This window comes from Bubalus kerabau, chromosome 18 (genome assembly GCF_029407905.1).
Source record: "Bubalus kerabau isolate K-KA32 ecotype Philippines breed swamp buffalo chromosome 18, PCC_UOA_SB_1v2, whole genome shotgun sequence".
Taxonomy (NCBI): Eukaryota; Metazoa; Chordata; class Mammalia; order Artiodactyla; family Bovidae; genus Bubalus; species Bubalus kerabau.
Window position 1 is genome coordinate 19,685,581 of NC_073641.1, and position 25,021 is coordinate 19,710,601.

The 25,021-nt window shown below is 36.8% G+C and overlaps 1 protein-coding gene across 1 annotated transcript in view; it reads right to left on the bottom strand.

Annotated features, from left to right (window-relative positions):
* ZSWIM6 (zinc finger SWIM-type containing 6) overlaps positions 1–25,021 on the bottom strand; it is a 225,250-nt gene that overhangs the window by 16,676 nt on the left and 183,553 nt on the right. Inside the window, exons 5-7 of the mRNA XM_055554821.1 lie at positions 9,653–9,832; positions 4,682–4,858; positions 4,267–4,413 (exon numbers count right to left, since the gene is read on the bottom strand). Of these exons, the coding sequence (XP_055410796.1) occupies positions 4,267–4,413; positions 4,682–4,858; positions 9,653–9,832 (504 nt within the window). The remainder of the gene's footprint in view (positions 1–4,266; positions 4,414–4,681; positions 4,859–9,652; positions 9,833–25,021) is intronic.

The window sequence follows — 25,021 nt, forward strand, 5'->3', positions numbered from 1 at the left end:
CTACAAATAATATAAAATAAACATGAAAAATATTGGCTTGTAAATAGCTAAAGAGCTATTCCACCAAGTTCAATATTCCTTTAGAAGTCTTCTGTTTTGGACTACCAACTCTTAGTACATAAAAATAAAGCATTAAGCATGGCCTGGCACAATGTATTACAATTTATGAAAACTGAGTACTAGATTCCTCGGAAGGGTCTTTCCCTTCAATTTCTGTCAATGATTTTTAATATACACAACCAGGATGAAAACAGAAACATGAGTATTACTCTTAGCAACAAGTCTGTCTGTCTATCTCTCTATATATACATATATATATATACACACACACACGCACACATATGTATGTGCATCAGATCAGATCAGATCAGTCGCTCAGTCGTGTCCAACCCTTTGCAACCCCAAGAATGGCAGCATGCCAGGCCTCCCTGTTCATCACCAACTCCTGGAGTTCACCCAGACTCACGTCCATCGAGTCAGTGATGCCATCCAGCCATCTCATCCTCTGTCGTCCCCTTCTCCTCCTGCCCCCAATCCCTCCCAGCATCAGAGTCTTTTCCAATGAGTCAACTCTTCACATGAGGTGGCCAAAGTACTGGAGTTTCAGCTTTAGCACCATTCCTTCCAAAGAAATCCCAGGACAGATCTCCTTCAGAATGGACTGCTTGGATCTCAGTGCAGTCCAAGGGACACTCAAGAGTCTTCTCCAACACCACAGTTCAAAAGCATCAATTCTTCAGCGCTCAACCTTCTTCACAGTCCAACTCTCACATCCATACATGACCACAAGAAAAACCATAGCCTTGACTAGACGGACCTTAGTTGGCAAAGTGATGTCTCTGCTTTTGAATATGCTGTCTAGGTCGGTCATAACTTTTCTTCCAAGGAGTAAGCGTCTTTTAATTTCATGGCCACAGTCACCATCTGCAGTGATTTTGCAGCCCCCCAAAATAAAGTCTGACACTGTTTCCACTATTTCCCCGTCTATTTCCCATGCAGTGATGGGACCAGATGCCATGATCTTCGTTTTCTGAATGTTGAGCTTTAAGCCAACTTTTTCACTCTCCACTTTCACTTTCATCAAGAGGCTCTTGAGTTCCTCTTCACTTTCTGCCATAAGGGTGGTGTCATCTGCATATCTGAGGTTATTGATATTTCTCCCGGCAATCTTGATTCCAGCTTGTGTTTCTTCCAGTCCAGCGTTTCTCATGATGTACTCTGCATATAAATTAAATAAACAGGGTGACAATATACAGCCTTGATGAACTCCTTTTCCTATTTGGAACCAGTCTGTTGTTCCATGTCCAGTTCTAACTTGCTTCCTGATCTGCATACAAATTTCTCAAGAGGCCGATCAGGTGGTCTGGTATTCCATCTCTTTCAGAATTTTCCACAGTTTATTGTGATCCACACAGTCAAAGGCTGTGGCATAGTCAATAAAGCAGAAATAGATGTTTTTCTGGAATTCTCTTGCTTTTTCCATGATCCAGCGGATGTTGGCAATTTGATCTCTGGTTCCTCTGCCTTTTCTAAAACCAGCTTGAACATCAGGAAGTTCACGGTTCACATATTGCTGAAGCCTGGCTTGGAGAATTTTGAGCATTACTTTACTAGCGTGTGAGATGAGTGCAATTGTGTGGTAGTTTGAGCATTCTTTGGCATTGCCTTTCTTTGGGATTGGAATGAAAACTGACCTTTTCCAGTCCTGTGGCCACTGCTGAGTTTTCCAAATTTGCTGGCATATTGAGTGCAGCACTTTCACAGCATCATCTTTCAGGATTTGGAATAGCTCAACTGGAATTCCATCACCTCCACTAGCTTTGTTCGTAGTGATGCTTTCTAAGGCCCACTTGACTTCACATTCCAGGATGTCTGGTTCTAGGTCAGTGATCACTGACCTAGATAATCTGGGTTGTGAAGATCTTTTTTGTACAGTTCTTCTGTGTATTCTTGCCATCTCTTCTTAATTTCTTCTGCTTCTGTTAGGTCCATACCATTTCTGTCCTTTATCGAGCTCATCTTTGCATGAAATGTTCCTTTGGTATCTCTGATTTTCTTGAAGAGATCCCTAGTCTTTCCCATTCTGTTGTTTTCCTCTATTTCTTTGTATGTGTGCGTGTGTGTGTATTAGACTTACTGTGGCAATCATTTAAAAACATATATAAATATGGAATCATTATGTTGTATACCTGAAACCAATGTTGTATGTCAATTATATCAATTTTTTTTAAAGTTGACATATGCCAAATATTTTATTTACTAATCTTGGCCCCATAAGAAATAACTGCTACAGCAATTTGGAATTGTAACAGTACAAAAACACCTATTATTTGAATATGGGCAAACAAAAATAAAGTAGGGAAAGATATACAGATATGTAGTACTAGTAACGAATAGTCTGAATTTAAAAATTTTATTATGTAAAGGATAAAAGAGAAATGAGTCTGAGACCTCTAAGGCAGCTATTAATACCTTAACATGTTTCAACTTAATCTACATGAACTAACATTTTTACATTTTGTATTTCTTAGATATTGTAACATTTAAATTAAATTCATTTTAAAAACATTTTTTAGTAAAGAGCAATAAAGTTTCAAAACTCCAATGATGATCAAGAACAAGCTGTCCTGTTGCAGTATAAAAAATACTTCATTCTCTCTTAGCCTATTTTCATCCTTTCTATTTTTCAGAAGTAAACGCCTCTTGGCCATATATTGTATGTGTTTAGGTGAAGGGAGAGACTTCAGGAAAATTTTGCTAAGGGCCAAACAACATATTCTGCAAATATATCTGGTAACCAGTGATGCTATGATGAACATGAAGAAATGGACAAAGTAATGACTTTCAGGGATATGACATTCCAGTCCTATCTGACCTCCCCCTTTTTTGGTTCATGTGGTAACTTTGGAACTTTCTTTCATCAAAAAATGTTAGTTAACATTTTTAATACTTGTAATATAGGGGATATAAAATATTACAACCGTCTAATAATCTCCAGCCCATTTTAACTTTTGATAATTTTCAGCTATACCAAAAATCACAACTAAAACTACTTCTCTCTGAATAAGATATAAAATTCCAGAGTAAAAACAAAACAATCATACCAAAGAAAAATAAAAAAGATCTACATGTACAGAAGAAAAAGAAGCACATAGATTAATCAGAGAAAGCATCGTATTTCTTTCTTCTGATCAGGGCCTTATGCATGTAATATAACTCTGTTGCAATTATTATGGAGAAGGCAATGGCACCCCACTCCAGTACTCTTGCCTGGAAAATCCCATGGACAGAGGAGCCTGGTAGGCTGCAGTCCAGTGGGTCGCTAAGAGTCAGACACGACTGAGCGACTTCACTTTCATTTTTCACTTTCCTGCATTGGAGAAGGAAATGGCAACCCACTCCAGTGTTCTTGCCTGGAGAATCCCAGGGACAGGGGAGCCTGGTGGGCTGCCGTCTATGGGATTGCACAGAGTTGGACATGACTGAAGCAACTTAGCAGCAGCAATGCTTATTTAAAATTTAAAAGATTAATAAACTGAGACAAAGAGGAGTTAAATATGTTCTGCCAGTTGACAGCTCATCAAAGGTTATTTACAGAATCTAAAAAATTCAGGAGTTCTCTTTGGTCACTTTAAATACACATCATGTCCTGATGTACAAGTTATTACAATTAAATGTTTTACAGTGCTTCTATATTATGTGAGGCCTGCTTTCAGCACTTTATAGGAAATAACTAGTTTAATCTTTCAACTCCAGGAGACAAGTCCTCAATTGAGGCCCAGTCCACAGATAAGGTCAAGTCAGTGCCTAAGGTCTCTAGCCGGGACCTCTTGCCAGAATTCAAATATAGGCAGTCTACCACTGGAGCCCTTATTGTCACAATTAAAATGTTTCTTCACATAATGAAATATATCTGGTTAACTTGCATTTTAGGTAATTTAGATATACTACATAACTCAAACAGTTAAAAAAAAAAAAAAAAGAAACCCAAAAAACAACTTTCCCCTTAAAAAAAATTAACTTAGGAAACTAAGAAACATAAAAAAACAACAACAACTTATGTTTCACAACATTCAACCAGAGAGGGAAAATGCCTAAAATTTGTCACAGATTAGCTAGCTATTAAACATTTCAAAAGAGTGGTGAGTGAAGCCATCTCCATGGCTCTAATTTTAAAAGCTCTTTCCCCGCCAAAGAACATGAAACCTACTGACATTATCACCAAGAATCCCATTCCAATGGAAACAAACTCCTTTACACATTCACCTTTTTTCTGAGTTCGGAACATTTCCAACTGCTTCTGTTGCTGTCGTCTTAATGTGTTAACAATAGCTATTGCTAGTCTCAGTGCTTCTCTGGGGTACCCATGAGAACGTAATGCATCCACTCGTGCACAGGCTGTAGGAACATGTTCTAAAACAGAAAGTGAAGGGAGGAAAGTTGCCATTATCAGATATATCTATAAAAACAGGATTTAATAGTAAGAGGTTTCCCCCAAAATACTATTAAAAAGACACAAGAAACCATTTCTGAACTTGGATTTGAATGAAAAACTCCTACTGCCAAGCATTCATCCATCTCCCATTGAATCCCTCAACTCTCCACCTCCCACTCCAGTAATGCTATAGAAACTAAACAAAGAAGTAAGTCATGGAAACGTCTTTCCGGTTTGGCCACTTACCATGCCAGAGGGGCCACCCGCGGGAGTCAAAGAGGGAGGTTTCAGTGTCGTCATGGTAACAGTAGTTGGTGTATAGGTCACTGCTGATAATGTGCTGCAAGTGGCTATCCTGCCAGTGGAGATCGCATGCCTCGATGGCTCGGGTGAACACTGTCCGATGTGGCCTGTTCGATGAATCTGTTTTTTCCACAATTCAGAAAGCTGTGTCAGCTATGATTCACACGTCAATAAATCAGTTTCATACCATAGCATTCTGTGGCCAGATGTTCATGAACACACCCACACAGACTGCCCTGCACCCCCTAAGCAGAAGGATGGAGGGTGAATAGTCTCATGTCCTAAGTACTAGGAGGCAAATCAGCCCAAAGAGCCACCATTCATTCTCTTGTTTTATCAAACACACACACTCTGCAGCCATCAAAGCTAAGGTTAAAGGCGTCCTGCAAAAAGAATTGTCACGTCTAGTTTCCATGCCAAATACACTCGGAAGAGGCACTCAGCACAAAAATCACAGGAAAACTCACTGCTCCCCATTTCTGAGGTGCTGTGCTGGGTTACCCTGATGGGATCAACAAACACTATGCAAGAGATGAGACACCAGCCATGGAACCTTTCAGGAAGATGCAATCAGCCTTTAAAAATATGCAGAAGGGTTGTGCTTTTGGTTGTATTTTTTAACTATATTGTGCGGTTTTGCACAATTAAAATTATTATGCTTCTTGGGATATAATGATGAAATAGTACTTTATATCCCAAAGGGCATAAATGCATATATTTAACATTTCACAAAGCCACACAACATAGCTACAAAACAAACCAGCGCACTTACCTTGCCCTACAGGCTGCCTCCTGACTCCCGTGCAGGTTCCATGACTGGTGTGATGTCCCCAGCATAGTGTATGCTGGGGCATCACAAAAGAGCAGAAGCACACACTCCGAAGAGGGTTCAAGTTTCAGGACCTGACGGAGAAAAGAAATGTTTGCGGAATAAAGGATATTCTTACCCCAACTTCTGGGATTATTCAGTTCTTCTGGAAAACATGGTTCGAATTCTACCTGCCCTCCCAGCCCTTGGGTCCCGAACTCCAGACTTACCGTCAACTATGGCACAAACCTTAGAAAGAGCCTCAACTGACAATTAGGGTAACAAACTATTTTTATTTATGGGTGCTTTATTTAACTCAGGTATCACCCCTCACTGTTCTGAGACTTAACTAAATGAGAAGTAAAATCTGGAGCTTCCTTAGTTGGTAAAGTTTCATCTTCCTGTCCTTGGAGCTTGGGCTAAGCACAGACATAAAGGAAATCATAAAAATCAAAACACACCTGAATCAAGAAAAGCTCTGAAAACTTATCCAGACCAAACCCTCTATTCTGCTGATGGAACCGAAAATCGAGAGACGTAAAGTGACTTGCCAAGGTCACACACCCAGGCAATGGCAGTCAAGATCAAAACACAGATAACCTCACTCCAAATTCAGCTATGTCAGCTGTTCTGAAAAGCTTTTGAATGGTCTTTAACAGAAAGAGACATTACTTCAGCTTGGTCTCAGGTGGACTTAGACAGCTGTACTTGAATGGCAGACATATCAAAATGCATGGATGACAGACAATTTGAGAGGCATAAACATTGATGTATCTGTTCTGGCCCCTGCCCAGACTGCCTGTTAGGAGCAGACAGTGTACACTTTGCAGATGGGGAGCAAGGACCTTGTATTTCATAGCCTTTGGAACCTACCAGGGCTTTTTTGCAGAGCAGAATAAATATAAAGAAACTGATTCCATGACTTCTTACAACAGTCAGTCAATCAAATATTCCAAAATCCAAATCACACATAAGTGTTAAGTGGCTGTGCAATTTAATTTAACTCAAATCACAGAAACAGAATTTAAAATTAAAAGAAGACTTTAAAAGAGCAACTTAGTATTATGCACGCACTAAGAGAATGAAAGTCCTATCTGTCTACTTAATCCACTGTAGTATCAATTTCATTAAAAAAATTAAAATCTTAACTTTTTGTGTTTTTATGTGACTGTAAGATCATAGACATACATAGAAGACACATACCAGACTTTTTACAGTGGTTGGCTCTTAAGAGATCAATAATACCAATTGTAACAACAACAACAAAAAACCTAAATACTGTTTAAAAGAAAATATAAAGCTTTGTAAGAGCACAGAAACAAAAAAAATGTACAGAGACAATGACTTAAAAAAACTGACTTGATTAAGTATCAAAATTATGGTCAATTTTTTTTTTTTGCCACACAGCACGTGGGATCTTCGTTTCCCCAGCCAAGGACAGAAACTGCACCCTCTGCAGTGGGAATGTGGAGTTGTAACCACTGGACCACCAGGGAAGTCCTGGTCAGTTTCTTTTTTTTTTTCTTTTCTTCTGGTCAATTTTTATCTTAGATATCTTATGTTTTAAAATTTTTTGTAATAGCACAGAAAATAGAGAAACATGATCTTAAATGGTTAGAATGATAAACACACAAATTTGTGGTAGCTCAGGTGGCAAAGTAGAAGTAAAGGGAAACCCACTCTAGTATTCTTGCCTGGAAAATCCCATGGACAGAGGAGCCTGGCAAGCTACAGTCCATGGGGTCGCAAGAGTCGGAAACAACTTAGCGACGAAATCATCATCATCAGCTGGTAAAGAATCCACCTGCAATGCAGGAGACCCCAGTTCGATTCCTGGGTCAGGAAGTTCCCCTGGAAAAGGGAATAGGCTACCCACTCTAGTATTCTCAGGCTTCCCTGGTGGCTCAGAGGGGTAAAGAATCCACCTGCAATGTGGGAGACCTGGGTTCAATCCCTGGATTGGGAAGATCCCCTGGAGAAGAGAAAGGCTACCCACTCCAGTAATTCTGGCCTGGAGAATCCCATTGACAGAGGAGCCTGGTGGGTTACAGTCCATGGGGTTTCAAAGAGTTGGACACAACTAAGCAACTAAGCACACACACATATAAAATAATAGTTTTTTCAATCAAAAAAGATAAAATTAAAAAAGGCTCCCATTCAGGTATATTTAAAAAATAAACACTACTCTAAGGGTATGGATTCTAATGTTGTCAATTAATTCTAACAAATAATCTCAGCAAAGACACGGACTGACTTGCGCTTCACATTCATTCTGATGTGCAAACACATGCAATTCTGCCCGTGGTCTGACCATGTGCGCCCTTCACCCACCTGCATGGCTGCTAGGCTCTGTGGGCCACCAAAGGCTCTCCGCTAGCCAGTCTGCTCAGCCCTCCAGCAGAAGCACTGCAGGCTGAGCACCAGAGCCCCTCTGTAGGGTTGTCTCTTCTGCCAGCCCCTCTGGAGAATATGGGTGTTCTAAAAGGAGGAGCCCCAGCAACCATAAATACTGCCCTTAGAAACTAGTTCTGACTGCATATCCCTGGGTCAAACCATAAATGAAACTGTTTTATCTGGAGGTTGGACCACTTCCTAAGAAGTTTTCTAAAGCCTATGGAATAGTCAAGTTTAACCAAGGGGAAAGTAACCAAATGGAAAGTAAAAGTACACTGTAAAATGTTAGGACGGCAGCCACAAAGAAGCCTCTAAATATAATAAAGTCAAGAAGAGATCAATGATATATTGCCTATGTAGATGTAAGCATCCTTTTCCTAGCAATGGAAGACAATAAATGTTGAATTGTTAAACTTGAAAATTCTGAGCCTCTGCAAAAAAACTTGGGGTATAAGAGGAAGATTTATTTTCTTTGAAATTATTAAATAAAATCATCATGGGCAATAAAGATGTGACAGATTTCAAATACTGAATTCCCAAGGCAAATATCTCTAGACAAAGGAGAGCCAGACAATCATCCTTCCCAAGGCCTGAAACCTCTTTTTGATTGGACAAGTCCCTATGGAATAATACATATTATTTTCTCTCTCTGTAGAGACAGAAAACACTGTGCTAACATTACATTTCATACTCAGCACTGTCCAGCTCTTTCTAGGAGTACCAACTACAGATGGAACCCGCACACACTGAAAGACAGTCTTGATTCCTGAATCCTCCTGATGTCATTTAACTCCCATCTTGCATATATCATAAACTTAAAGTCTTTCACATTTTCTAAAAAAAGGGGGAGCAGCAGCACAAAATTACACAAAAACAGTGACAGTGAATGACATTTTTATTTGCAAGAATTAATTAAATATTGGATGTGAAAGGAGAAAATCTGTCAGTAGCTAGCAGGGACAATGAGGGCAAGACAGACTTTTTTTAAGATTAGAAAGACTTGTCCTGAATGGGTGGGTCCAATAGAGAAAGAGAAACTTAAAAAAAAAAAAAAAACATACACACACACACACAAAACAGTAGAGAAATGAGAGATAGACGTACTTAAGAGGATATTTGGAAATGCCTGGGAGCATTAGCTGCCAAAGACTAGAGAGTACTATTGCCTACAGTAGGTGGGAGTAAGTATGCTAGACAGTCCTTTCACAATAAAGAATTTTCCTGGTCTGAATGCCAGCAGCACCCCATTCCCCTGCAGTCCCAGGAGTTAAATGTAAATGCTGCATTCTAAAACTAAGAATTTTTAACTGATTACATAGCATAGTATCCCAAATAAGAACTGACCAACACACAGAATAACAGTTCCTCAGGTCTCTCAATAATTTTGTTTTACACAGTAATTCACTACCACCCATAACATGATTTTTTTTTTAAATTCAAACTAAATAATTAGTATGCAATTTTAACACATACTAGTACATGTTAAGTATTACATCCATCTGTATTCTGAGAATATGAAAAAAAAATCACAGATCTTGATTAAAAATTAAAACCCACACACACACACTCACGTTAAAACATTAAGTCCATGAGTTATAGTAAGTTCTTAAGTGAGTAAAATAATGTTCCCAAATTTATTGTAAGTTACTGTTATAACCACAGATGCACAATTAAGTAGGTACAAAATGAGCAGATTATCACCATGGACTCACCTTGGTTGGCATTTGCACCCTGAGGCAGAGCATTGGTTAAGTTGGGTAATTCACTGCCATGATTTCCATCTTCCCATGGACAAACATCAACACCATTCCACTTTTTTAGCTGTTTTAGCCAACTGGCCTTCTGCTCCAACTTGCAGTGGGGATTTAAAACTATACACATCCACAGAGCACCTAATTTAAAGGTAGAGAGGAAAGTAAATTTTTAAAAATTTACAAATGTCCAATCCTAAGAGTTAATGATAAGTCATTTCAAAATGGACCCAAGTCTGCATTTTTATAACACACTTTTACCTTAGTCCAAGCAACATATCTCATAGAGAGGTCAATGTAAAGAGGACAACAGAGCCCAAATTTGAACCAAAGAAGCCAAATACTGTTACACATAAAGATGAGAGATATTTCAAAGGTGATTTTAATCACCTTCCTACTTGTGTGACATTTTGGATGAAAGTCAATTCAGAATACAAACTTAAGGACCAATTTCTTACTTTAATTTACAAGCAGAGCTTATTCATGGGTGCTTTAATAAACTAAACGGTTCTTCTGTACAAAAAGTAAATTTATTCCTAAGTTTACCTTTTTACAATAAAATCATAAAGGTTTAACAATGGACACCAATAAACTATTTCCTAGTCTCCTTATAAGCATTTCCAGCTTTATTATGCCCGTTCATTAGTATGAGTATCTATATATCAACAGATCTTTCAAAAATAAAATTTACTTAAATATACTTCCCTAAATGATTTAACTAGTAACTAATCTTTATATAAATGAAATCACTAAATTTGTCTTTTTGTGAATGAAACCATTCAACATTTATCAAAAGTTCACTTGCTTTAAAATGAAAAGACAACCTATGGCCTCAGATAAAATATTGGCAAACAATGCAATGAAGGGCTTAATTTCCAAAATATATAAATTATCTCATAGAGCTCAATATTTTAAAAAATCTCAATCAAAAAATGGGCAAAAGACCTAAGTAAACATTTCCTCACAGAGAACATACAGATGGCCAGCAGGCACGTGAAGAGATTCCAGCACTGCTAATCCTCGGAGAAATGCAAATCCGAGTTATAACGAAGCACCACTTCACATGGGTCAGCATGGCTGTCATATAAAGGTCTACAAAAAAACACTTGCTAGAGAGGGTGTGGAGAAAAGGGAACCCTCCTACTCTGTTGGTGAGAATGTTCCCTGGAGGCTCAAGTAAAGCATCCACTTGCAGTGGAGGAGACCTGGGTTTGATCACCCGGATGGGAAGATCTCCTGGAGAAGGGAATGGCTACTCACTCCAGTATTCCTGCCTGGAGAATTCCAGACAGAGGAGCCTGGTGGGCTACAGTCCATGGGGTCACAAAGCATCAGACACGACTGAGTGACTAACTATGGAGAACAGTATGGAGGTTCCCTAACATAGGGTTAACATATATGATCCAGCAATCCCATTCCTGGGCATATATCTGGAAAAGACAAAATCCCTAATTGAAAAAGATACAAAGAATAGACAAGACATGGAATTAACCTAAGTAACCATCAACAGATGAGTGGATAAAGAGGATGTGATACACACACACACACACGTATTTATACATAGTTACATAATACATACATACATGCACACAAAAGAATATTGAAAAAAAATGAAATAATTGTTGTTGTTTGCAGCAACATGGATGGACCTAGGGTCTATCATACTAAGTGAAGTAAGTCAGACAAAGACAAATGTTATATAGTAACACTTAAACGTGGGATCTAAAAAGTATTACAAAGAAACTTAACTTAGAAAATAGAAACAGATTCACAGACATAGAAAACTTAATTACCAAACGGAAGAGGAGGGAGGGATAGATTAGGAGTATGGGACTAACACATTAGATCAGATCAGATCAGTCACTCAGTCGTGTCCGACTCTTTGCAACCCCATGAATCGCAGCACACCAGGCGTCCCTGTCCATCACCAACTCCTGGAGTTCACTCAGACTCATGTCCATCAAGTCAGTGATGCCATCCAGCCATCTCATCCTCTGTCGTCCCCTTCTCCTCCTGCCCCCAATCCCTCCCAGCATCCGAGTCTTTTCCAATGAGTCAACTCTTCGCATGAGGTGGCCAAAGTACTGGAGTTTCAGCTCCAGCATCAGTCCTTCCAAAGAAATCCCAGGGCTGATCTCCTTCAGAATGGACTGGTTGGATCTCCTTGCAGTCCAAGGGACTCTCAAGAGTCGTCTCCAACACCACAGTTCAAAAGCATCAATTCTTCGGCGCTCAGCCTTCTTCACAGTCCAACTCTCACATCCATACATGACCACAGGAAAAACCATAGCCTTGACTAGACGGACCTTTGTTGGCAAAGTAATGTGTCTGCTTTTGAATATGCTATCTAGGTTGGTCATAACTTTCCTTCCAAGGAGTGAGCATCTTTTAATTTCATGGCTGCAGTCACCATCTGCAGTGATTTTGCAGCCCCCCAAAATAAAGTCTGACACTGTTTCCACTGTTTCCCCATCTATTTCCCATGAAGTGATGGGACCGGGTGCCATGATCTTCGTTTTCTGAATGTTGAGCTTTAAGCCAACTTTTTCACTCTCCACTTTCACTTTCATCAAAAGGCTTTTTAGTTCCTCTTCACTTTCTGCCATAAGGGTGGTGTCATCGGCATATCTGAGGTTATTGATATTTATACACTACCATATATAAAACAGATACACAGTATGAATTTAACTGTATAGCACAGGGAACTACAGTCAAATATCTTATAAATACCTTAATGGAAAATAATGGAATATGAATATTTTTGATTACATATATAAATATATAAAACCAAATCACTTTGCTATACACGTGAAAGTAACACAATATTTTAAAGCAACTATATTTCAATAAAAATGTTCACTTGTTTTTCAAAGGAAAAGCCATAATGAATTTAGAAGGCATATCTCATAATTTGAATAAGTGATAAATTTGTCACTGCTTTCTACATTCTTCAAAAAGGTAGCTAATTCAAGAAAACTAATACAATTATGTAAAGTTTAAAAATAAAATTAAAAAAAAAAAAGAAAATATTTCAGTTTTAAAAGCTTTAAAAGTTTAAGTTTTGTGAATTCCCTGGTGGTCCAATGGTTAGGTCTCCACACTTCAGTGCAGTGGGAAAGGGCAAGATCCTACAAGCCATACCGTGCAGCCAAAAAAAACCAAATTCAAATTTTACTTTATTAATTTCAAAACAAGACAGATACCAGTACTTCAATGCCATTCATAACACATTTTCTTTGAAAAAGTGAATCTGTGTTAATTTTAATCAGTTGTGTTAACCAAGTGAATGATAAAGGTAACAATGATCTGTTTGTTTTTTGCTTGTCCAAAAGAGACACTTTACATTCTTTCATACTTAAAATTAGCAAGTTCTTCATTTAGAGAATCTGATATTTTAAGTATCAAATAATGTCTGATATTTATATCAAAATGTTTGATATTTATATCAGAAAATAAACATGGCTACAACCTAAGCCACAGGTGTTTACAATTTACATTTCTATATTTTAAAATGCCAATCAGAAACAAAATGTGATAGGATCAAGATGAAGTAAAGCCCATTATGGCTTATCTCTTCCAATAATTACAACTAAAAACTGGATGAAGTTTAAAAAACAGTAATAAAAAAAGTACAAAAAGCTGAAAAATAAACAACAGCAAGTGGTTTATGGAAATAAAACTTGATTGAGAAAAGGGAAACCCCCCTGCCACTCAGAAACTAGACAGGGAGACCCTTGGATATCTGGTACAAAAATAGGCACAAGTACTCGCATACCTCATGTGCCTGAGACTGAACCAATGCAGCAGAACATCACTCCAAGAAGGTGAAACTCGTGGTCTTAATATATCTAACTGACTGTACACTTTAAAAAAAAAAATTTCTCTGGAGGATTATAATAGGACCTTGACTCTTATAATATTTAAAATATTCAGGATCCAAAATTACTTGGTTTACAAAGAAAAAAGGGAAATGTGATCAATTCCAAAGGGAAAAACAATGAACCAGATGTTAGAATTATCAAAGACTTTATGCAACCATTATAATTATGGTCCATCAGATGAAAAGAAAGAAAGAAAGTGAAGTGGCTCAGTCACGTCCGACTCTTTGCAACCCCATGGACTGCAGCCTGCCAGGCTCCTCCACCCATGGGATCTCCAGGCAAGAATACTGGAGTGGGTTGCCACTTCCTTCTCCAGGTGATCTTCAGGACCCAGGGATTGAACATGAGTCTCCAGAGCGGCAGGCAGACTTTACTATCTGAGCCACCAAGGAAGGTAAACACTATTGACAGAAGTGAATATGCCATCCGGCCATTTCATCCTCTGTCGTCCCCTTCTCCTCCTTCCCCCAATCCCTCCCAGCATCAGTCTTTTCCAATGAGTCAACTCTTTGCATGAGGTGGCCAAAGTATTGGAGTTTCAGCTTCAGCATCAGTCCTTTCAATGAACACCCAGGACTGATCTCCTTTATAATGGACTGTTTGGATCTCTTTGCAGTCCAAGGGACTCAAGAGTCTTCTCCAACACCACCGTTCAAAAGCATTTGAATATATTTGTATTACTGGAGAGCCAAAGAAGATGAGACATAGATACAGAAAAACTTAAAAGAAATAATTACTGAAAATGTCCCAAAACTGAAGTTAGGAATTCACAGATCAAAGAAGCTGAGCTAACAAAAAAAAATGTGTAAACTCAAATCCATGCCCAGTGATAATTAAAATCACTAAAAACCAAAGATAAAACACTGAAAGCAGTCACAGAAAAATGAAATACTGTATAAAGCAGAATGACTCAAATAATTAGTGATTTCTCATTAGAAATTATACAGGACAGAAGACAGTGGAACAGTATCTTTAAAGTGTTAAAAGAAATATAAATATCAACCCAGACTTGGCAAAATATCATTCATGTATGGTGGTGAAGTGAAGGCACTGTCAGATCAGGAAAAACTAACAACATATATTGTTTATGAGACTTGATGCTAACGCAAGTTCTTCAGGCTGAAGAGAAATAACACTAAAGGGTAAACTTGGAACTATAGGAATAAAGGGATCACAACAGAAACAGTAAAACCTGAGTAAATAAAATGGAGTATTTTTGCCTTTTTAAGTTCTTTAAGATAAGTAGGACTATTGAAAGCAAAAACATGAACATTATCTTGCAGTGTTTTAAATGTATGTAGATGTATGGTGGAGCTATGCATGGTAAAGAATCTGCCTGCCAATGCAAGAGATACAAGAGATGTGGAGTTTGATCCCTGAGTCGGGAAGATCCTCTGGAGTAGGAAGTGGCAACCCACTCTAGCATTTTTGCCTGGAAATTTCCATGAGCAGAGGAGCCTGGATGGCTATAGTTCACAGGGCCATAAAGAGTCGGACACCACTGAAGTGACTGAGCACAGATGTAAAATACATGAAACCTGTAACATGAAGGAGGCAAGCAAAGGGACCTATGTGAGTGTTAGCTTCTACATTCTATTCTGAGTGGCAAAATAGAAACTCAAAATAAACAGTTTAAGGTTAGGTATTTTTCTTGTAATATTAAATCGTTTTAAAAAATACAAAGAAATACAAACAAAAAAGGTGATAGATAAATTTAAATGAAATAATAAAAAAAACTTTAAAAAATAATCCAAAGGAGAGAAGGAAGGAGAAAGGGAACAAAGGAACACAGAGAAGCTACAGCAAATAAATGATTAAATGATAGACCTAAATTCAGCCACATCAATAATTATAATAAATGTAAATCATCTAAGCATACCAATTAAAGAGATGATAAAATCAGATTAAAAAAACAAGACCTAAAACAAACAAACAAACATATAAGACCTAACTCTATGCTGTGTACTAGAAAACCCACTTCAAATAAAATGACATAGATAAATTAGATGGAAAAAGATACACTATGTAAACACTTGCAAAATAAAGTTGGAGTGCCATATTATTATCAGACAAGGTAGACTCTGGAACAAGAAGTACTACACCAGATAAAGTGAAACACAGCATGATAGAAGGGTCAGTTCCCCTAACAATCCTAAATGAGGATGCTGCACCTAATTAAGACCTCCAAGTATATGAAGCAAAAACCGACAGAGCTGAAAGGAGAAATAAATAAATCCACAAATGTATTTGGAGATCTCAATACTTCTTTCCCAATAACTAATACAATTAATAGATAGAAAATTAGCAAGAATAAAGAACACTTAAAATAACACTATCAACAACAATCTAATTGACATTTACAGACATGCCACTTAACATCAGTAGAGAAAAAACAAAACTAAATCCTATATTTTCTAAACTGCACAGAGAATATTTACAACATTTATGCACAGAACATTCATAGTCCATACTTTGGGCCATAAAACAAATGTTGACAAATATTAAAGAAATGAAACTATACAAAGTATAAATCAGTAACAGGAAGATATTCAGAAAAATCCCCAAATATCTGGGAATTAACACACTTCTAAATAATTAATGAGTAAAAGAAATCACTGAAGAAAACAGAAAATACATTGTTCTGAATGAAAATACAAACAAAATATTTCAAAATTTGTGATGTATGGCTATAAAGAGTTTAGAAAGACAATTACAGTATTAAATGCTTATATTGGAAAAGGAGAGAAGATTCAAACCAATAATCTAAATATCCAAACTTAAGAAACTAGAAATAGAATGATAAATCAAAGCCAAAGCAAGCAGAAGGAAGAAAACAGCAGATCAGAAATCAATAAATGGAAAACCACCCCCTAAATTTTGTTTAATGAAACCAAAAGCTAGTTCTTTAAAAAGATTAATGAAGCTGTAATCAGTCTGACTAAAAAACAGAGAAGACAAACTATGAGTATCAGGAATAAAAAAAGGGTACATCATTGAAGATCCTAGAGACCTTAAAAAGGTTGATAGAGGAATACTATGAACAACTTTATGACCATAAATTCTATTAGATGAAATGGACAAATTCCTTGAAAAATCACAAACTATCACAGTTCTCTCAAGAAAAATAATAATCAGAATAGCTTTAAATTAAAAACTCCAACAATGCAGGTCTAGATGTTTCCCTGGAAAATTCTACCAAACAGTAAAGAAAGAAATAACACCAATTCTATAAAATATCTTCTAGAAAACAGAAGTAAGGGAATGGTTTTCAATTTATGAGTTCAGCATTGCCCTGATATTACCAGACCCCCCCCCAAAAAAAAACACCAAGTAAATATTACTACATAAATAAAATAAAACACTGCAACAAAATATTAGTAAATCTAATTAAGAAATACATGTTCAACATAACCCTACTCAAAACCCCAGCAGGTATCTGTGTACATACAAAAATAGAGAATAACCAAACAATTTAAAGAATAAAAAATTTGGAGGTCTCCCCAGCACCTGATTCTGAGACCTTCTAAAAAATTAAGAGTAATCAAGAGAGTACATGACTGTGAAATAACAAGTACATATATCATTGTAAAGATCAATTCAAGGTTCAAAGTCAATTCAATGAAGAAGAGATAATTCTTTTTATAACTAGTGCTACAACAAGTGGATATTCACATAAAATGTACTTAAATCTATAATGCGCAGTTTGTTAATAAATCTGTAATACACAGTTTGTTAAAAAATTAACTCAATTAACTTACTAAAAATTAACTCAAAATGGATCATGGACTGCAGCCCATCAGGCTTCTCTGTCCATGGAGTTTTCCAGGCAAGAATACTAGAGTGGGCTGCCATTTCCTATTCCAGGGGAATCTTCCTGACCAGGGATTGAACCTGCATCTTTTGTATCTTCTGCACGGCAGGTGGATTCTTTACCCCTAGCACCACCTGGGAAGCACAACCATAAAACTTCTGGAAAACACTGTTGTGACCTTAGGACTAGGCAGAGATAATCTTATATAAATATCAAGCATACTTATGAAAGATAAAATTTATCAAGTGGATTTCAACAACATTAAAACTTTTTGTGTTACAAAAAAACAATACAAAGAGAATGAAAAGACAAGCCATAGGTGGGGAGAAATATGTGAAAATCATATATCTGACAAAGAACTTGTATCTAGAGTATGTAAAATCTGCTCAAAACTCATCAAGAAAATAAGTAATTCTAGTACAAATGGGCAAAAAAAATTGGAAAAAAACACTTCACTAAAGAAGATGTTTGAGGACTTCCCTGGTGGTCCAGTGGTTAGGAACCCACCTGCTAATGCAAGGGATATGGGTTCAATCCCTGGTCCAGGAAGATTCCACATGCTGTGGGGCAACTATGCCCATGTGCCACACTACTAAGCTTGCTCTGGAGCTCACATGCCACATCTACCAAAGCTCATGTGCCCTGGAGCCCCGCTCTGGAACAGAGGTCGCCACAATGAAAAACCCGCACACTGCAACTAGAGAGCAGTCTCTACTTGCTGCAACTAGAAAAAGCCCGCACACAGCTATGAAGACCCAGCAAAAATACTTATGTAAATTTTTTTAAAAAGATACACAGATGGAAAACTGCTGATGAAAACATGCTAAACATCGTTAATCATTATGAGAACGGAAACTGTTGCAGATGACAGGATACTATACATAAAAAATCCTAAAGATACCACCAGAAAACTACTAGAGCTCATCAATGAATTCAGAAAAGCTTCAGCATACAGAATTATTATACAGAACTGCTACATTTCTATACACTAGCAATGAACTATCAGAAAAAGAAATGAAGGAAGCAGTCTCATTTACTGTCACATCAAAAAGAATAAAATATCTAGGAATAAGTCTACCTAAAGATGTAAAAAGGACTTCCCTCATGGCTCAGATGGTAAAGAATCAACATAACCCTAGTCAAAACCCCAGCAGGCATCTGTGTACATACTGACAAAAACAGATAGAGAATAACCAGGCAATTTAAAGAAAAAAAAATTGGAGGTCTCCCTAGCCCTGGGTCGAGAAGCTCCCCTGGAGAAGGGAATGGCTACCCACTCCAGTATTCTTGCTTGGAGAATTTCATGGACAGACGAGTCTGGCGGGCTATAGTCTGTGGGGTTGCAAAGAGCCGGACAAGATTGAGCGACTACCACTTTCACTAAAGAGGTAAAGGACACGTACTTGGAAAACTGTAAGAGGCTAGTAAGAGTAATAGAAGATGATACAAACTGATGAAAAGACAGAACATGTTTTTGGATTGGAAGAATTAATATTGTTAAAATGACTATACTCCCAAAGGCAATCTACAGATTCAATGCAATCCCTATCACAATTCCAATGGCTTTAGTATAAAAACACAAAAGACCCCAAATAGCCAACACAATCCCTGACTTCAGACTATACTATGAAGCTACAGTAATCAAAATAGAATGGTACTGATATAAAAACCAGACACACAGATCAATGGTACAGAGTAGAGAGTCCAGAAATAAAACCTATGCACTTATGGGCAATCACTCTACAACAGAGGAGGCAAGAATATAAAATGTAGAGAAGACAGTCTCTTCAGTTACTGGTGCTTGGAAAACTAGACAGCTACATGTAAAAGAATGAAATCAGAACATTCTCTAACACTATATACAAAAATAAACTCAAAATGGATTAAAAACCTAAATGTAAGACTGGAAACCATGAAACTTCTAGAGGAAAATACAGGCAGAACATTCTTTGACATAAATCATAGCAGTATTTTGGGGGGATCTTTCTCCTAAAGCAAAGGATATAAAAGCAAAAATAAACAAATGGGACCTAACTGAACTTCAAAGTTTTTGCACAGCAAAGGAAACCACTGACAAAACAAGAAGACAACCTACTGAATGCAAGAGAATATTTACAAATGATAAGATCAATAAGGGGTTAATAGGTAGCATATATAAACAGCTTATACAACTCAACATAAATATAACAAACAACTTGATTAAAAAATGGGTAGAAGAACTGATTAGGTATTTCTCCAAAGAAGACATGCAGATGGCCAACAATGCTCATAATTGCTGCTGTGAGTGCAAAATGATATAGGTGTCCTGGAATATGGTTCAGCAGTTTCTCATTAAATTAAACATTTAGCATACGACCCAGCAATCCTACCTCTCAGGATTTGCCCAAGAGAAACGAAAACTTAGGTTCACATAAAAACTTTACAAGAATGTCTACAGCAGTTCTATTTGTAAATGCAAAAGACTGTCAACAACCTGAATGTCGTTCAACTGGTGAATGGAAGAACAAACTTGGTATATTCATATAACAGACTACTACTTAGCAACAAGAAACAGACTATTGAAATACACGTAACAACTCAAATGCACTATACTAAGTGAAGGAAGCCAGAATCAAAAGTGTATATACGTGCACACACAAGTACACACACTTTATTATTCCATTTATAAGACACTTTGGAGAAGGCAAAACTAAAGGAACAGAGTAGACTACCAATGCTAGGGGACAGGGGGCAGGTGATGAATTGATTATAAAAAAAAATGGTGTGAGGGAATTTTGGGAGGCAATATAAGCATTCCACATCTTCACTGATCATATGACTCTATGCTTTTGTCTAAACTCAAAATCGCACATTAAAAATTTCAGGTATAATACATGCTCCAGTTAAAGCATCTATTTTACAATATAGTTAAGAATTTTACTGTATGTAACAAAAAATATTTTTAAATTGCTAATTAATATACAGATCAAACAATTTTATCTCTTGGTACGCAAAGTCCTAGTTATGAGTGTCCTCTCTGCAGGATTTCTCTACAAGTCAATGGACATCAGTATCTTATTAACTGTATGCATTTCCCGTGCTAAGAACCAGAAAAATCAGCTTCAAATGAAACATGACTACATAAAACATGACCACACACTGTCACAAAGCAAGGGACAAATCAAAGTAGTATCTAAAGAACCTGTAAGTGACAGCTTTCCCTATGGCACCCCACTGGAAAATGAGATACAACTTTACCAGGCTTTAGATTTTGAACTGATGGACAACATAACACCACAAACACAAAAGATACATGGTAATAATTAAATCTAATGAATGCTATATACTGGATCAAAACTTAGCATTTCTATCTATAAAGCTATACTGAATTCATTTTCTAAATCATAAAATTATCTTTAAAAATGAAATTAATGTTTCAGAATTAAGAACTTTTCATATCTTTCTGCCAAGATGTTTTAATATTATAATTCTACTACTCTTAAATGAACATCAGATAAAACTAAAGTAAAAAAGTTGCTCTAAAATAGATAGCAGTGGGAAGTTGCTGTTTAACACAGGAAGCTCAACCTGGTGCTCTGTGACAACCCTGAGGGGTAGGATGGGGAGGGTGGGAGGGAGGTCCAAATGGGTGGGGACATAGGTATCCTTACGGCTGATTCACACTGTTGTATAGCGAAACCAACACAACATTGTAAAGCAATTATCCTCCAATCAAAAAAAGAAGAAATTAAAGCAAATAAACAAACAAAAACTGCTCTGAAAGATGTGCTATAAGACTAGAAATTTCATTATCAGGTTGTTAGTAAAGAATCAAGGTCATGTGTAAAAGGGCAACCAAGTAAATTAATATTGACAAATAACATGATGTAAATGTTTATCCAAAATAAGTTTATTTTTAATGTGCCTATTTTGTAATTTTAGAATTCTGTATTTCTTTCCACCTGTGTGAACTGTAATTTATTTTGGAAATCTGCTTAAAAGCACCCACATGCCAAATAAAAGTAGAAGATAGAGTTAATTTTGAATTAAATCCAAAAGTTATATGTCTTAACATAAATATGTATCTCAAATCTACTGCTTTTCACACTCAATTTCTTTTTCTTTTTAAAGATATAAGTACAATACAAAGTTTTAAAAATAGAATCAAAAACCAAATTTATCCTAAGCACTGTGTGGTTTTTCTGAAGTAACTCAAAGATAAAATTAAGAAAGTACTAGTCAATGTATACAATGCTGAAGGACTGATTGACTTGCCTATGAAGGATGTGACAGGGTGATAAGGATCCAATGAGCTTCACTTTCATTTGGTGAAAACTCAGAGTTTATAGAAGCTAGCACAATACTGACAAAGCATACAGTTCCACTTTGAAAAAAAGTTCCTTTGAGGCAATAAATGTAGGAATACCAATTACAACTTTAATTAAATAATCATTATCACTAATAGTCACCAATTCTTGGGTGCCTATCATGTGCTATAGGCCCTATATTAAGGGCTTTACAAATGTTTTTCATTAACTTACTACAATAATCCTTTATGATCAGAAATAATACACCTACATTAAAGATGAGAAAACTAAAATGCAAACGGATTACAAGATCTTAAAAACAAAATGTTAAATACTCTTGAAAACTTTCAACAATGATTTCTATGATTCGAGGAAAAGTTATAGCTATAAAACTAGATTTTCATGCTTACAGTTCTCTAATAAGAAAATTTCCGTTGAGCAGAATGAGAAAAAAAATTTTAAAGCCAAGCCTTTATTAAATTGCCAGTTACATTCTTTTATTGTTCACCTCCCTAAAGAGAGGTTTCATCTTGAAAGGATGTTCTTAATGTTAGATTCAGGTTCAGAGCTATAATAGATATGGTCTTTTATCTGAACAGTCACCACTACAAAAGCTGTAATTAGCCTTAATAACCAAGTTAACCAAATTGAGTAAGTCATCCGCCAAATTTTATTAATTTAGGGTCCCACTTTGAGCATTTATCTCCTTCCCTTCCAACACACTCCTGAAACAGTTGTAGCTTTAAAAATAAAGCTCTTTGATGATTAAACACTTCATTCTGCTGTCCCTCAGAAATATAAAGCCTTTTTAAAGGACTCAACCAAAAACAGGACAGAGTACTCAGCGAAACTTAGCATTTCCAGCACCTAGCAGACAACCCAGCATCTAGAAAGTATTGCTGGTTCTTTCACAAAGGACACTTAATTATTTGCTATGAATTACAATGAAAACAAATTCAATACTTTTAAATTGCCTTCCTAGCTTCAATGCCTCAAAGTATATAAAAGCAATTATCAAATCACTGGTGTGTGCATCATTCAGTTTCTGAATTACCCACGGCACATTTCAGCTCTAGCTCAGTTTCTTCTCCACCACCCAGCATGCTTTTACTCTCCTTTCCACTACTCCACCTAATCTGCACTCGGTGATCTCAGCAAAAAGATGCACTGTAATCTACAAGCCAAAGTAAAGCAAAATGAGGAAGGCAGCTCCCTTGAGATGAGGGAAAACAAAACCTTTTTTTTTTGCACAAGGTGAATGGTTCCAAACCATTCAGTGGTCTTAAATCTGTTTACATCCTATACTGACCCAAACAGGCAAATAACAAGGACAGAAATCACAGAGGCAGACAACAAATCATCACAAAGGCCTTTTTAGTCACTTTTGTATTTCATCAGTCACACTGTCAATGGACAAGCACACACGCTCCCAGCAAAAGAGGGTAACAAGAATTAATGAATTCTAAATGACCTGAAGGCCAGTTTTGTCCATCAAATTTTCGATGTACAACCATCACTTTGTCCCACATACCCAGTGTTTTACATTTCCAACCAGAAGAAATGTTTGATCAACAAACTTTGATCTGGAAAGGACAAGATATGGATTACCAACGACAAGATCTTGGGCAAGACCACTCTGTCTCTCTGTGGTGGCAGTCCCTGATTAAACAACAGGGTAATAATTTCTACCTACTTGTAGAGCTATTTACACTAATATGTGCAGAAATGTTCTGAAAATGCAGAGCTCTACCCAGCACCAAAAGGTGCACTCCAGCAAACCTCAGTGTAGACGACTCTGATGTTGTGGAAATTGAGACTCAAAAGATGAAAACAGGATTGAAGGACTCCACTTGTGATTCTCTGAACACCCTTAAATATTTCTACATTTAGTAAAATAAAACAATTAAGAGCATATTAAACAAACAAGGTGCCAGTGATATTAAACATTTAGGCTAATCATAAGAGGTTCTTGTGCAGAGTCACTTAGAGATCTGAGATGCTTTGGTAATTTTATCCTTAACTACATGAACAGAGGAGGCCTTTTTTAAACCGATTCCCAACGCTACAGGGTTCTATAACATTTTCTCTGCCCGTGACAACTTCATGCCAAAGGATGGGCATGGAGTGCAGTCTGGGCATTCTTCCCTCAGCCACCCTTCCCCTCGCCGTCTTTCCTCAGCATCTTGGCCCATTTTGCAGCTCACCCTGCCTCCTTTATAGTGTCAGTGCTAGGGCTCCAGTCTTTTACGGGAACTCAAACGTTATCAGAACCCAGATTCTTATTTTTGGAGAGGGAAAACCTGGAAGCCAAACCAAGTGAAATTTGGTGTAAGAAGAACATGAAGGTGAGGGAAAAATACCTTAAAAGTATTAAAAATGGAGATGTACAATACTCTAGGATTGTTTTACACTATTTACTAGTAATAGATTCAATTTTGACAAACACCCAACTTACTCCAACACAAGGGATGAAGTTAACTGAAATAACAGAACTTTGTTTTTACACATTATTTTACTCTACACTGCTAGAGATATTTGGTATTTGGAGGATAACCAAAAGAAGCAGCGTGAAGTATTGTAAGATATAGAATCACTGTTCTGGTTATCTATTACTATGTAAAAAAACTACCCTAAATTTAATGGCTTAATATAACAATGTATCATTATATCTCATGATTCTGTAGGTCAGAAATTCTCTTACTTTTCCTGTGTCCCAACACTGCCTCTCTATGTGGACAGTATGGGATTTCTCATAGCACGGCAGCCTCATGATAGCCAGATTTTTTTTTTAATTTTTATTATTATTATTTTTTACTTTACAATATTGTATTTGTTTCTCGGGGCTTTAGGATAGAACCTTTTAAGAGACAGTAAGTAGATACTGCCAGACACTTAAGGACTGGGCCCAGAAACTGCCCCAAACATCTAATGTCGTATTTTGTTGATCAAACATCTACAAAAATGAGAAAACACAGTCCCCATATCTCAATGAGAGAGTAGCAAAGCATCTGTGGCCACTGTAATCTATCACAATTACCAGGAAATAACTCTGCTAGATTACAAAATGGAAAAGTATTTACCAGTGGGTATGAGAATATTGTTAGTTACAATTATCAAATCCAAACAAACCATTCAACATAAGAAAAGAGCTGCAAATTAAGCAAAAAACAAAAAAGTCACTATGCATAAAAGGTATCCCAACACACAATATTAAGTGCTGATTTGTATGTTAATTTCTATCCCTTCAAGAAAAATCCTAACAATATCATGTTACACATGTTAAGTTTCTAAATAGAGTCTACATTTATTAATGTAAATGTATTTATTAATGTTAAACTACATTTAGTTTTAC